This window comes from Bison bison, unplaced genomic scaffold, assembly GCF_000754665.1.
Source record: "Bison bison bison isolate TAMUID 2011002044 unplaced genomic scaffold, Bison_UMD1.0 scf7180017864457, whole genome shotgun sequence".
Lineage (NCBI taxonomy): Eukaryota > Metazoa > Chordata > Mammalia > Artiodactyla > Bovidae > Bison > Bison bison.
In genome coordinates, this window is record NW_011495019.1 from 34,832 (window position 1) to 50,947 (window position 16,116).

Sequence of the window (16,116 nt, forward strand, 5' to 3'; positions counted from 1 at the left end):
AATCCCTTCCCACTATATAGCCCCTCCATCCTTCCCTCTCCCCACTGGTAACCACTAGTTTGTTCTCTATACCTGGGAGCCTGTTTCTTTTTCGTTATCGTCACTAGTTTTATTTTTTAGATTCCACATATAGCTGGTATCACACAGTATTTGTCTTTGTCTGATTAATTTCACATCACATAATACCCTCCAAGTCCAGCCATGTTGTTGAAAAAGGCAAATGGCTGACTTGTTCTTCCTAAACAGCTTTTCATAAAATAAAATGGACTAGTAACAGTGCACCGTGCTGCCAAGGGTCTCTCCTTGCTTGTGTGATGTAGGGTGGATTAAATGAGGGAACCTGTGTGACAACTCCCCTTCTCTCCTTCCTCCTCGGCAAAGCCTTCTTTGGTTCAACCGACTGTACCGAGTTACTCCTCTGAACTCCTCCAACACTGACCACTGACCACTTTCCACCTTGTGTCCCTGGCCATCTCCTCCACTCCCGACACACTCCCCACCCTAGAGTGAGGGTCCCTCTGGTCAGGTTCGTGGCTCATTCATCTGCATCCCACCCTTCCATGGGTGGCATGTAGTAGATGCTCAAGCAACATCTGTGGGATGAACACAGATGTGACTGCCTGGACTACGGCTCACCACAAAGGCCATGGTTTGGAAGATTCACACTCCACACCATGAGCCATGCCAGGGATTGCAGCGGGGCAATGCTCACCCCAGAGAGAGAGAAAATACAAGAACTCAGTGCAGTGCTGAAAAGGACAGGTGTGACTCAGGAAAATACCCCCTCAGAGACGTGGTTCTTCATCTGCACAGTGAGAGGCTTGGATCGGGTGGCCTCTGGGGATTATGGCAAAGGGAGCAGAGCGTGGACTCACCTGGGCGTGACCGCTGCTTCTTCTACAGGATTAACTGTGCAGCCTTATATCCGCACTCACCTCTCTGGGCGCCTCTCCTCAGCTGTAAAATGGCATGAGTGACCCCAAATGATAGAGCTGTCATGTAGATTAAATCAGGTGATGCGTGCACAGCCCCTGGCTCAGTGGCCTCCCCTCATACCTGCTCCTTCTTTGGAACCCGGAGTCCATGTCCTCACCCTGTCTTTTTTGGTTTTTGGGGGGGTTTTTTTGGTCCATGTTACACAGCATATGGAATCTTAGTTCCCTGAACAGAGATTGAATCCACGCCCCCTGCAGTCAAAGTGTGGAGTCTTAACCACTGGACTACCAGGGAAATCCCCCCGTGTTCACTCTTGACTGGCCACCACAAGTGTCCATCATACCTTCTCAGCCCCAAGCAGAAGGAAATCCACACTCCCAAGGCAATAACTCTTTTGAACGGGGCGGGTGCTGACGTCTGTGGGCCTCTGGCCTTCTGACCATAAAGCAGGTATTTCCCTGTGCACCACCCCAGCTGGATTACTTCCCTTCTGGCCCAGAGAACTCCACCTCCCAGAATCTGGGCAAGGCCATGTGACTCATCCCTGCCACATAGTACAAGCAGAAGTTACTGAACCACTTCCACTGCTGACTCATTAAAATTTCCTTCTCTGCTCTCTCCTCTTCCTTGGAAAACTTGAAGCCCTTGATTGATTGGAGGTTGGTTACATCACAGTCTGGAAGAAGCTTGAGTCCCCAGAGGGACATCCAACTACGTCGACTGTGACATGAGTAAGCAACTGAAGCTCCCAAGATTTGAGGGTTTGCTGGGCTTCCTAGGTGGCGCTAGAGGTAAGGAACCTGCCTGCCAATGCAGGAGACATAAGAAATGCAGGTTCGATCCCTGTGTTGGGAAGATCCCCTGGAGAAGGGCACGGCAACCGACTCCAGTATTCTTGCCTAGAGAATCCCATGGACAGAGGCTGGTGGGCTACAGTGCGTGCGGTCACAAAGAGTCGGACATGACTGAAGCATGCACGCTGTGACATGGCAGAGACAGGATCCCCTGGCTAGACCAGACCACCTGACCCTTCCCAGGGGCACAGCTCCTCAAACAGTACAGGTGATCTTTCCTCTGACTCACCCTCCTCAGGGAGGAAGGCTCAAGCTTCCCCTTCCCCCTCCTTCCACGAGAAGGTCTGGGTTCTCACGCCCCATTCAGGTCCACAGACTCCCCCAGGTATCTATCACCCTCGTGAGGACACACCTTGTGGCCAGCCTGGCAGTCTGGAGCTCCCCCAAGTCCCGCTTAGATGAGACCATGACTTCTACCACACCCTCTTGGTCTGGACCTCTGTTTCCCCCACACACCCCAGAAGGACCTCAGAAGATGGCCCTCAAGTCCAGGAAAGCACATCTGAAACGGACTGCCCACAGCCAATACCCAGCAGACTGCACCCTGGCCCAGCCTCCAGCCTACATATGACCCATAAATTCTCCCAGCTGAACAAACACATTTTATGGGGCCTGGGGACGCTTCCTGGCCTCACTGTTCCCACCTTCCCGTGTCCTGCTCTGGCCTGGCCAGCTCCCCAACACCGCACCTCTCTGGGACCCCCAAGCCCCATCCTTAAGTCTCCCTCCACCTCCTACCCGTCTCCCCCAGCTCCCGCCACAAGGAGGGTGGAAAGTTTCTTCTCTTATCAGCCGTTTTACTGCCCCCTCCTCCCTGGTTACACAGTAATTGGGAACAGAACTCCTGGCAAGAACGGGTTGATCCTATCAGTTTGCAGTCAACAGTTTACTAGACAGAGGGAAAGGGTCCCCTCAGTGAGGACCCAGGAGGCAGGTAAGAGGTGTGCAAACAAGAGGGGGACAGAAAGGACCCCCAAAGGAAGGGAAAGGAGCCAGGAAGGAGCCTACCGAGAGGCTTGTGCAGTGAAGTCAGGGAGAGAGCAGAAGAAAGTGCTGGCTGGACCAGAGACACCAGGAGAGGTTCAGACACCAGCGTTCAGCCCAGCCCCGGCACAGAGAGCCAGCCTGGCGGTGACCTCGCGACCCTCTTCAGAAGCCTCCACCTGCAGGTGCTCTGGGAGGAAGGCCTGTTCTGGAATCTGGGAGCAGCAGAAGCCAGAGGACTCTAGGAGGATTTCTGGGAGCACCCCCCAAGCTGCAGTGTGGCCCAGGGCTGGGTTGGCCACCTGGGGCTCGCTGGTGGCACTCCGGCGCCCAGCCGCCCGAACACCTGCTTCCAGAGGTCTGGCCGGAGCCAGCAGGAAAGAGCCACACGACAGAGAAAGGGTAAAGGTGTGCACTTTGCCTCCAGATCTCCTCTGGGGGCAGCCTCCCTTTTCCTTCCAGCTCTTTTTTCCTGTTCCCGACTGGCCATGACTTCAGGGTCCCTGGCCTAGGCTGTGGACTGTGAAAGTGACCACCTCGGAAAAGACCCATCACAGTAGGACTGAATTCAGTTTAGCAATGGCGATTCCTTCGATGTTGAGTCAACGAGGGCTCTAAGCCCATGGGCACAGGCACAGCCCCTTCCAGCTTTCCCAATGGGACCAGCATCCTTGATCCCAAGGTGTTTTGAGGTGACCCACAGATGTACCCATGGAGACATAACCGTGCTGGATAATCCAACGTGAGAATCTCTGTTCACCTCTGCTCACCCTCTTGTCCAGGAGTTTCAGGAAAGCAAGGACCCCTCCCTCCACGGGCATTGGCCCCTCTGCCCCCTCGAAGCTGCCCACAGAGGGTGCCAAGGCAGGCTCTGATCTCCACGGGAGATGGAGAGGAAGAGCTTGGGGTGCTATGAGGCCCCAAAGAAGCGGGGCCTGTCCTTCTCCATTGAGGACATCTTAAAGAGGCCAGCTGAGAGGAGTGATGTGGTCAAGCCGGAAGGGGCAAGTGGACAGGGCACCAGGCAGGCAACAGCTGCAGATTTTGGGCCAGAGAGACCCCAACAGGACCAGCCCAAAGGTAAGCATCTTCTTGCCAATTCTTACCCGCTCCTGGGTCTGCAAGCCCCAGCTGGGCTCAGGCAGAGAAAAAGCTGCTCTGTATCAACAGAAGAGAAGACTCCAAAATTCAGAGAGATGTCGGGTACTGGGCCAGTAGCCTTAAATACCTTTCTACCTAGCCCAGAAATGGAGCTGTTCTAATTCAGTCACCAAGGCCCAGTTCACTGCAGGACGCAGGGATCTGGGGCTTGTTCCTATAACCAGGCCGTAGCTGAGAATGCCGGTGACCATTTATTTATTCTGTGGTCGGCACCATCCTGGAGGCTGTGCATGTCTCTAACTTCAGCAGAAAAGTATAATTATCATAAACTTGACTGATGAGAAACTCATCTGTGAAAGAGAAGAGGCGGGTGGTGCCCCCAGGTCACACAGCCGCAGAGCAGAGGACCCGAGACCCAGCCGCCCGAACACCTGCTTAGGCTGTCGTGTTCTTTCCCTTAGTAAGCAGAGCTCGGCCTGCACGGCCTCTAGTGGCTGAAGCTCTGCCCCAAATCTGCCCACCCTGATCACACCCTAGGCCAGTGACCTCCCCAGGATTTACCCCCAAATAACAATGACCAGATCCCAGGCCCCTCCTTGAGGGCCAGCTTGAGGAGGGGACAGAGGAGGGAACATACATGTTCCTAGGATTCAGGCAACCACGGTCAGTCTCAGCTCTCCCCCAGCCTGCCTGTTTCCACTCTGGCCTCAGCTTCATCTCCAGTGAGACAGCTGAGTGAGGGAGAAAATGAAGCTAGTGATGTCTTGGGGGTCCACTGGAGTCTGACTGGCGATGAGCCTGGAGTGTCCACAAGAGTGTCCTGGTCCTCTCTCCTTTCTAAAGCTTTAATCCAAGGAAAGGCTTCCCCGGCAGCTCAGTGGTAAAGAATACGCCTGCCAATGCAGGAGATGCTGGTTTGATCCCTGGGTCAGTAAGATCCCCTGTAGGAGGAAATGGCAACCCACTCCAATATTCTTGCCTGTGAAATCTCATGGGCAGAGGAGCCTGGCGGACTACAGTCTATGGGGTCACAAAGAGTCGGACGTGACTGGGTGACTAAACAACAGCAATCCAAGGGAAAGAAACTCAGGGAAGCCATGATGCCTTCTCCTCCCAAACACGGAGCCCCACTCCCTCCCCCAGGTAGAGTCTCCTAAGAGGGGGTTGGTGCTCCCTGGTGGTGAGCCAAGGGAAAGAGTCTGCAGGGGGTGGGGGGTCATGTGTCCCCAGAGAGCTAGTGGGTTTCCTAGTAGCTGACCTTTTCAATAGGAAAGGGTCCCAGCTTAATTGTCAGAAGTTCATTAATACCTTCCAGTGAATTGAATGAGCAATGAGCATTCACAGGAACCATTCTTCTGAGGGTCTGACCTGAGTGTCTCTTGCTGCAGCTACGTAAAATCTATGCCCATCCTCTCTGCTGCAGAGGAAGAGAGAGAGAGATCTTATTTCCTTTCCCAGAGCAGTTTCCCTTCCCCTAGCCCAACACTGGCTGTTGACAAAAAGGAGGCCAGTCATGCTAAACCTCCGCTGAAGCTGCTGGCATGTTCCAGGTCAGCTAGACCCAGAGGAGACACCCTGTAAGTGCTTGGGAAAATGGCAGTCATAAGATTGGACTGGGCTCTCACAGCAATGTGATGGCCATTGTTTCCATCCATTTGTCACAGTTGTGAGCCCCAGCTTAGAGCTGGTGAAACCAAGAAGAGAAGATAAATCACCTGCAAAAACCACACGAGTAGGTCACATTAGAATTGAACCCCAGTTGCCTGAGATCATCCACTCTAGATTATTTCTGAACGTGGCTAAAATCCATCCATCTCCCTGCTAGGCTGGAATTCAGCGTGTCTACTTTTTTGGCCATGCCACATAGCATTAAGGATCCTACTTACCCAACCAGGGATCAAACCCATGCCCCTTACAGTGGAAGCGCAGAGTCCTAGCCACTGGACAGCCAGGGAAGTCTCAGGAATTCAATGTTTCTAAAGAGACTCATGAGGGTCCCCCTGGAGGTTTTCAAAATGACTTTGAAGGTGAGGAAGACAAAGATTATTTATGTCAATAGTCCTGTAATGATTTCTACACTAACCTTCTATTTATGATGCATGATACCAGTTACCCATTTATGGTCATGATATGAGGTTTTCTTTTAATATATATGCATTTATTTAGGGCTTCCCAGGTGGTGCTAGTGGTAAAGAACCTGCCTGCCAATACAGGAGATATGAGAGATGTGAGTTTGATCCCTGGGTAGGGAAGATCCCTGAAGAAGAAAATGGCAACGCCCTCCAATATTCTTACCTGGAGAATCCCTTGGTCAGAGGAGCCTGGCAGGCTACAGTTCGTGGGGTCACAAAAGAGTCGGACATGACTGAGCAGCTACACAACAACTGTCCTAGCTAAAAAGCAGACAAGGTGTAAATGAATGGGTATGTTTATGTTCCAATAAAATTTTATTTACAGTATGGGCAGAATGCCAGGTCTGGCCTCAGGCTGTAGTTCATCAACCCCTAAAGCTATTGGCATGACATTCAAAGTCCTTCACAGACCAGCCCTGCGGGTCCCCAGATTCATCCCCCATCATGGCCTGCCTGCCCTCACCCTCCAGGCACATGGAGCATCTCTCTCACTTCCAGTCTTTCAAGCCCTTTTATGTCTCCAAACTTTGCCCTTTAAAACCCTCATGGGGTGGGAGGTGGGAGGGGGGTTCAGGATGGGGAACACATGTATACCCGTGGCAGACTCATGTCAATGTATGGCAAAACCAATACAATATTGTAAAGTAATTAGCCTCAAATTAAAATAAATTAAAAAAAACAAACCCTCACTCTTTCCCCTTCTTCCTCCCTTTCCTCTTCCTTCCCTCATCCCCTCCGTCTACATGAGCTTCCTTTAGCTGCTGTGCCAATTACCACAAACTGAATGGCTTAAAACAACAGAAACTTATCATCTTAGAGTTTCAGAACCAGAAGTCAAAAACCAAGGTGTTGGTAGGGTTAATTCTTTCCAGAGGCCCCAAGGGAAAGCCTACTCAGTGCCTTTGTCCCACTGTCCCAGCTCCTCATGGCTGCCAACAATCCATGATGTGCCTGTAGACACATCATCCCACACTCTGACTCCATCGTCATTTGGCCTTGACCTCAGGCTCTATGTGGTATCCCCCTCTCCTTTATCTCATCAGGACATATGTCATTGGACATAGAACCTACCCTAAATCCAGGAGAGTTCCATCTCAAGATCCTTGGCCTAATCGTACCTGCAAAGACCTTATCTCCATATAAGGTCACCTTCACAGGTACCAGGTGTTAGAACTGAGATGTTTCTTCCTGAGGGGAAGACAATTCAATCCGCTCCATCTTTCCTCACTTCTTCATCCCCCTCATTTTCCTCATTCCCCCACCTTCCTTGTCCCCTTCCCCTTTCTTCTCTCTTTCCCCCTTCCCTCCTTCCTCATCCTCTCCTCCCCACCGACGCTGCCTAGGACTAAAGACAGTGGACCTTCTGCTCTGCTCTGGGCCCTAGGAGAGGAAGCCCTGACTCAGGGGCCATCTTCTTGCTGTTCCTCTTCTTCTCTCACACTGTTCATGCTCGGATGATGGGTTTTTATAAGTCTTCATAGATCATTTTTGGTCTCCATATGTAGAACTCTCAAAGTTTCCTTTTTCAGTTTTTAAATCCCTACTGTGTTCCTACAGAGTGTTTACTTCCCCAGATATGCCTTGTAGTGGAGCTTTCCTGGTGGCTCAGATGGTAAAGAATCCACCTGCAATGCGGGAGACCTGAGTTCGATCCCAACCCCTGGATCGGGGCATGGCAACCCACTCCAGTATTCTTGCCTGGAGAATCCCCATGGACAGAGGAGCCTGGCAGGCTATAGTCCATGGGGTCACAAAGACCATAGGATCATGGACACGACTGAGTGACTAAGCACATATGCCTTGTAAGGTGGTAGTTGGTCATCATTTTTTTGGCTAGAAGTGGCTCTTCTCCCTCTTAAAAGACTAAGGACTTCGGCTACCTCTAATCTGGGCACTCTGCAGGTTTGCATTTAGGTTGGCCTTCTGTGTGTATTTTCACAGACATAAGCATTAGCTGACTTCCTCCTCAGTCCTTGGCAGGAAGGAAAACTAAACATGAGCTCTCCCATTGAATAGAAACAAGTTCTGTGGCTCTTTCCAGGTCACATCAGGGAACCTCCCCCAGTGTTACTAGCTGGTGTCATGTCTGGTCCCCTGCTTTGTCACAAGTATAAGATGGAAAGGAACAAGGGCAGGCTCCCTTTGGAGCCCTCCAGCAGACTGAGGACACCTTCTAGACAGGACAGGTGGCTTGCAGAGAGGTACCTCCCAGGGCAGAATATACCAGCCTTTTCCCCCCATAGTGGTCCTGGACTTCTACGATTGCCTGTGCCTGCAGCATGCAAGGCACCCTCCTTGGCTTGGCATTCAAGGCTTTTCACTCTCCCCTTTAACAGTGTCATCTGCTTTCTCCCCAGTCCTCACTTCCATGGGTGTGGGAGCCTGGATCTTCTTCCAACCGCTGCTTTAGGATGACAAGGACAAGGCTCATTTCAGGAGTCTTAGCCCAGCTGCAAAGCCCCTGGGGCCTCTAGCTGAGCGGCCAAGGCCAATTAGCAGACCGCAGAGAAGGAGCAATCAAGGGAGGGAGCCAAGCACAAAGAAACATCAGTTTATAATTAGGTGGCCTAATCACCTGTGTAAATAGTGTATTTCTTATGATCAATGTGCTAAACGGCTCAGGTTTAATTAAGTTCTGCTGACTCAGTCTCTTTGAAGACCCAGTGAAGCGTGATCACAGCTCAAGCAATTAATAACCTGAGAGGAGCAACTTGAGAGAGGTGGCAGTTCCCTGCCTCCTTCATCTCCCCTCTTCCCACCCTCCCCTGAGTGTCCTTGAATGGGGTTCCACACCTGCATTGTCTTCTCTGACCCAGGGCCGGAAACTCCCAGCCCTTTTCCACAATTAAGAATCATCCTGTGTGATGGGCATTCCACCCATGAACTGGTTCTTCCAGCTTCCTGTTTAATGAGGTTCCTTCTGGTTCCAAAATACTATGTTCGTTCAGTGTCCTGTGTTCTGCCTTCTTCTCTTTTCCATAATTTGTTTATGCTGTTCTTCCTGCCCTCACCAGCTTCCTCTCTCTTACCACCTACTATGGTCTATAACCCAAGCATCAGGCTTGCTGGCTCCCCTCCCTCCTTTCCTAAAGCAGCTCTAGCATTCGATGGGAAAACTGAACTGTCAGCCTTCACCCTTCCTGAGCCAACCACTCAGCTTCTGCTCTTCCCCATCCCTGCTTCCCTGTGGACCACAAGCAGGTCACTCTGCTCTGAGTTACTGCCTGGAGCTCCAGGGCAACATCCTCTCCACTGGTCATCCTTCTCTCCAGGCACCAGCAAGGAGATGGGTGTGGGCCAGCCTTCCCTTTCTCTTACTTTTCCTGTAATTCCAGTTTTCCCAACACCATCAAATTCGGCTCTATGTCCAATGGATACCCATTTTCCTAGAGATATGTGGCAATCAGAGGAAAGTGCAACACAAGGAGAAACTTAAAGTGAGGCCCAGAATATGACTTTTTCCAGAAACCAACGGGAAAACCTATAAGGGAGCCCTATCCAATAGAACTTTCTGCCATGATGGAAATGTTTTCTATCTATGCTCTCCAATATGGTAGCCACTAGCCACATGTGGTTGACCTATAACTAGTGTGGCTAAAGAACTATATTTTTTATTTGATTTGATTTGATTTAAATAGCCATAGGCAGATAGTGGGTACCATATGAACAATGCAGATCTAAAGAGTTGAATTTCTAATAAGGTCCAGCCTTGATCCTATCCTTATTTCCCTGATGTCAGGTTCAAGTCTATCTGTCTCCCAAAACTGCTCTTCTGGTTGGGTGTCACTAGTCATATTTCAGGGACCCCCACTCACTGGGACCCCCACCCCCATCCGTTTCAAATACAGAGAAGGCTATGGCACCCCACTCCAGTACTCTTGCCTGGAAAGTCCCATGGACGGAGGAGCCTGGTGGGCTGCAGCCCATGGGGTCGCACAGAGTCAGACACAACTGAGCGACTTCACTTTCACCTTTCACTTTCCTGCATTGAAGAAGGAAATGGCAACCCACTCCAGTGTTCTTGCCTGGAGAATCCCAGGGACGGGGGAGCCTGGTGGGCTGCTGTCTATGGGGTCGCACAGAGTCGGACACGACTGAAGTGACTTAGCAGCAGCAGCAGTTTCAAATAACATCCCAAGAAGGGTTGTAGAGAGATAACCAGTGTTGACTACTGACACCCCAAGAACCCATGCTCAGTCTTGGGAGAAGGGCTTTGGCCCTTGAGTGCTTCAGGCTGGTCCACGTGGGGCTCAGCCTCCATCTCGCCAACCATGTATATTTTAGACAACCCTCTTTCTTTACAGGAGAAGTCACTACATCTGTTGGACACACACATATACAGCCTGTCACCATGATTGAGAGATCATCATCTCTCAAGAATAAACATTTATCCTGAAGATGTTTAGTTCAAAGTTAATGAGAATAAATATTTTTCTAACTGGCTCATAACTGACAGGCAGCCCGTCTCCGCAAAGTCAACAATCACATTATTTTGCTGAGGAGGGCTCAGATCCTTTTCTTACAACCTTATCTCCAGGTTATGTCCTTCTGATCCTCTAGGAAATAAGGGGAAGCTGTATTTGTCTTGTTAGCTGCTTCCCTAGTTACACAAATGGAAACTGGAGATAATTATTTTATTAAGGAGTCTATACTTAGTCATGGACACTTGTTTGCCTAAGTTTCCTTCTGGGGAAAAAGCAAGAGATGGTTTATTTTTGCTAATTTCTTAATAACTTTTAAAAATATGTATTTACTTAGCATTCTGACTTCTTAGTTGGAGCATGTGGGATCTAGTTCCCTGACCAGGGGCCGAACCCAGCCCCCTATATTGGGAGCACAAAGTCTTAGTCACTAGAACACTAAGGAAGACCCTATTTTTGTTATAATTTACAGTCTGTTTCTAATCCTCTGTTCTCCATGTTGCTTACTTTCCGGTATTCCAGCTCTACCCCATACCTTTTTGGTTCAGTATCCTCTATTCCAAAGTTCTATATTCTTAGAAGAATCCCAGATGCATGTTATCCTGAACCTCTGTTTGCCCATCCAACCTGAAATCTTCCATTCTGTGAATTTTTTGGCAATTTTCTATAAAACTGCACTGTATCATTACAATTGTCTAAAACATTGACCTTGTGAATGAATGAATGAGATACTGTCAGCACAGCTTGTTCATTTTTGTACTCCTGCAGACAGGCCCTCTGTGCCTAGCACAAAAGACATTCAGTACAGTCTCGGCAATGGATTCATAACTTCCATTTCTGTCTACACCAATTCTAGTTGGGTTTGGCTCTACCAACTTAAATGCACCACCAGCTCTAAATATAGAATAAATCTCTCTTTTTTTAATTAAAAAGTACAGTGGACTTGAGGAGGGAAAGGGAGATAGAAAAGGTAAGAGATCAGATCATATCAGCTGGTTCACAATCCAACAGCTTCCTCCAAGGGGTAAATATGTTTGAAATCTCACTGTCCACAACCCCCAAGAAGCTTCCAAGAGTCAGGAAAATGAATAAAATTACTTTGAGAGGATAAAAAAAATGGACTAATAACAATGAGGGGTAGTTGGGAGGGGTGAGACAAGTGGCTCAATGGGTAGAGTGGCTGGACCTAGAGTCTGTCATAGAGAATGAAGTAAGTCAGAAAGGGAAAAACAAATATCATGTATTAATGTGTGTGTGTGTGTGTGTGTGTGTGTGTATGGTATCTAGAAAAGTGGTACCGATGAACCTATTTGCAGGGCATGAATAGGGACACAGAATAGGGAACAAACATATGGACACAGTGGGGTGGAGAGAGTGAACTGAATTGGGAGAATAGCACTGACAAAAGTACACTGGTGGTTTAGTCTCTAAGTTGTGTCCAACTCTTGTGATCCCATAGACTGTAGCCCCCCAGGCTCCTCTGTGCTTTACAGGCAAGAATACTGGACTGGCTTGCTATTTCCTTCCCCAGACATCAGTACACTACCATGTATAAAAGAGATAGCTTGTAGAAACCTGCAGTATAGCACAGGGAGCTCAGCTCACTGCACTGTGATGACCTAGAGGGGTGAGATGGTAGAAGTTTAAGAGGGAAGGGGAAATATGTATACATATAGCTATTTCTCCAATGATTTGGCCACTTGATGTGAAGAGCTGACTCACTGGAAAAGACCCTGATGCTGGGAAAGAATGAAGGCAAAAGGAGAAGGAGGTGGCAGAGAGTGGGATGGTTAGATAGCATCACCAACTTAATGGGCAAGAATCTGAGCAAACTCCTGGAGATAGTGGAGGACAGAGAAACCTCATGTGCTGCAGTCCATGCAGGCGCAATGAGTCAGACACATCATAGCAACTGAACAACAACAGAGCTGATTCACTTTGTTGTACAACAGAAACTAACATAACATTGTAAAGCAATTATATTCCAATAAAAAATAGATTAAATAAAATCAGAGATTTAAAAAAAAAGGGCAGACTATGGAAGGCACTTGTCAATTCTTAGAAATGCAGGAGTAACTCAGCCAGAAGTGTTATCCTCAGCAGAAATCTCTCCTTCATCCATCTACCTTTTGCCCAGCCAACTGGGCCCCAGGCAAGGCTGAGGCCAGGTCCTTCAAGCCTCCACCTGAAGAGAAAGAGAACTGCAGAGTGCCAGGGTGGATTTGGCCTTTGTGATTTGATCATTCAACCCCTCTCCACTCCTTCATTCTACAAATCGGGATACTGGGGCCCAGAGAGTAAATAAAATATGGCCCAAGCAAGGACCAGGGTCCTGGAGCCTCAACTCATGCTCAGTGCCCCTCTCACCACCTCCTTGCTTCCTGAGATGGGCTGCTTCTCAGTCCCGTTTCCCCATACCCCCTCAATCCAGTGACCTCTGCCACCCCCATCGTGTGTGTGTTAGTATTCTTGTGCCTGAGGGAGAAGGGCCTTAAGTAGCAAGTGAAAGATCACTATGACTGTTGAGATGGAGACTGTGGGAGAAAGGAAAAAGCTTTTTTTCTCCTTTTGCACTAGGTCCCACCTATGATGTAGCATCCCTGAGTGGGCCTGAGACTGGACAGGTGGCTGGAAACAGGCTGTCAGGGGCTGACTGCTGAGGTTTTTCTGTAAAGGACTAGATGGTAATTATTTTAGATTTTGCAGTCTCTGTTTCAGCAACACAACTCTGCCATTATAGCACAAAAACAGCCATAGACAATACATAAACCCATGTGTCAGGCTGTGTTTCAATAAAACTTTATTTCTAAAAACAGACAGTGGGCCAGATGTGACCCCCAGGCTGTGGTTTGCCATTCCTTGTTACAGACAAGGGAAATTTGCTTGAAGGCATCTGAGCAGCAGAAAGGACGATCAAAGAAGTTTCTAGAAGGTCATTTTGGCCACACTGTCCAGAATGGATAGAGGGAGTCAACCTAGGGGGAGGGTTTCTAGGAGAGAGAACATTGTAAAAGTCCAAGCCTAAGAAGCCAGAGGCCAAGTAGTGGCAACATTGGTTTAATGGGTACAACAAGGCAGCACAAAAGCTTCACTGAGACGAAGGTCACTAACCTAGCTTGGACCCTCCTCCCTCCAGAGGGGAAGAAGGGTAAGCGGAGGCTCCGAACCACCTTCACCACAGAGCAGCTGCAGGAGCTGGAGAAAATCTTCCACTTCACTCACTATCCTGACATCCACGTCCGCAACCAGCTGGCAGCCAGGATCAACCTCCCGGAAGCACGTGTGCAGGTACAACCATCCCCACCCTCAACTCCCCCTCCTCAATGCCCTTGGAGGCATGGGTGAGACCCCAGGTATCCTGCACCCTCTGGGACTGCCCCATCTGAAATTTTCCATTGGCTTTATCCCATGAATACAGTTATTTTGTCCAAATATCATTTTCCAGGAAATGAGGTTACCATAGTTATAAGATAGATGCTTTCTCTCCTTGGAGAATAGATGTGGAGGGGGTTTTATGATGATGGCCATTGGCATCTGCTCCACTCCCTTCTTCTCCACTTTCCTGTAGTTCCAAAGCATTATTCACCACGCAGCCTCAAAATAGGTCTTGACAATCTAGACTAGGGCTCAACAGACTTCTTCTGTAAGGGACAAGGTGCTAATTATGTTAGGCTTTGTGAGGCCATATGGTCACTGTCATAACTATTCAGTTCTGCCCTTGTAGCACAAAAATAGCTATAGTTTACAACATACAAACAAATGAGCATGTTCCAATAAATGTTACTGATGAGCACTAAAATTTGAATTTTGTGTCATTTGCATGTCACCAAATTTAGATTCTTTTTCCCAACCACTTAAAACTGTGTAAACCATACGTAGCACAAGGGCTGTACAAAAACAGGTGGGAAGCCAGAGTTAACCTGAGGTTAACTCTGCCAATCTCTGACTTGGAACTCATAGGTATCACTTTGGCAGCAGCACAGAGAAGTGGAAAAGACCCTCCATGGTCAGAGACCTAATCTGTAATCTGTCATTTCTTCCCCCCACCTGAGTGTCTAGGCTTCCTCTGTGGTTAGATATACAGTAGTCCCTCACCAGTGGTATGTCCAACTCTCTTTGCACATCCCCAGTTCTGCAAGTATTGCTCTAGCAAATCCAAAACCAATTGTTACATATTTTCACTCTCTCTAAAACAGTTTTCTAAATCACTCTGCATTTTTTTTAACAAATATGATGGGGGAACTATACTCAACATCTTTTTTCATAACTTAATTTTTAATGAATAAAAAAATCTTTGAAGAACAAAAATACAATTTTTATTTTATATTAGGGTATATTTGATTTATAATGTTGTGTTAGTTTCAGGTATACAACAAAGTGATTTAGTTACACATTACATAGATCTATTCTTTTTTTATTTTTTTTATTATTATTTTTTTTTCACTTTACAATATTGTATTGGTTTTGCCATACATCAACATGGACCTATTCTTTTTCAGATTCTTATCCCATATAAGGTTATCACAGAGTACTGAGCAGAGTTCCCTGTGATATACAGTAGGTCTTTGCTATCTATTTTATATACAGTAGTGTGTATATGTTAATCCCAATCTCCTACTTTATCTCTTCTCCTCTCCACCTTTCAATATCTTGTAATAACCTATAACGGAAGAGAATGTTAAAAAGGAATACATATATTTGTAAGTATACATAAAACTGAATCACTTTGCTGTACGTCTGAAACTAACACAACATTGTAAATCAATTATATTTCAATACTTTCTTGAAATATACAATGGACTTATTAAATTCAAAATCTTCACCAGGGTCCACATCAATATTCCACCCTTCATTTCACCCAAGCCTACTTATCGTCTGGTCAAAGCCCACCCCTGTGTGGACTTCTCCCCTTTTACTTCCCATTTGAAATCAGTCACCAACTAGGTGGGTAGCACCTACATCTAGTGTAAAGCCCAGAATTCAGCAGCTGTCTCAGCAGAATGATCAAGTACAAATGGCCATGTGTCACAGTCAGGGTGCCCATGAATACAGGCAACCCTCAACAGTGGATACCAGAGGGCCCACTGGGGTTGCAAACAGGTGGCCCACCAGCAGGCAAGAGCCCATGGATGGGTTTTCACTGATCTGCATGGTTTTTAAATCTCAGAGCTTTCACCAAAAAATCAAGATTTCTGCCTTAGAAGTTGGATGAAGCTGCAGCGCTGGCCTCAAATTTCCACATGGTGGCTATTGGCTGAGGCTGAGACGCTGCCCCCTTCAGCCTCTGTTCACCCCGCGGACCCCACCACTCCCAGTTGTAAGGCACCCTGCTGGTTCACACTCCCTCCTATGAGCCCCCCAGCCCCTGTAGGCATGGAAGGTTGTGACCTCGGATCCTCTCTCCCAAGGCAGATCAGATCCAAAGAAATCGTGGCTGCCGTTGACCTTTACAAACTGTAAAGGGATGGTCCCTTGGAAGGTGCAGTCATCATGTATTTTAAGGAGAGGAACTGGATGGAGAAAAGCCCCTTTGCTTATCTCCATCCTCTCTCACCTTCATCTCAGATCTGGTTCCAGAATCAGCGAGCCAAGTGGCGGAAGCAGGAGAAGACAAACAGCCTTGGGGCTTTGCAACTGCCGAGTGAGGCCGGCTTCGGCCCCTCCCCCAACCCCGACGAGGGCGTGGGT

At 48.3% G+C, this 16,116-nt stretch overlaps 1 protein-coding gene across 1 annotated transcript in view; it reads left to right on the forward strand.

Annotated features, from left to right (window-relative positions):
* Positions 1-3,661: 3,661 nt before the first annotated feature.
* The window catches only part of ISX (intestine-specific homeobox), a 14,099-nt gene continuing 1,644 nt past the window's right edge, over positions 3,662-16,116 (forward strand). The window contains 3 exon segments of the mRNA XM_010859637.1: positions 3,662-3,854; positions 13,565-13,716; positions 15,994-16,110. Coding sequence (XP_010857939.1) covers positions 3,662-3,854; positions 13,565-13,716; positions 15,994-16,110 — 462 coding nt within the window.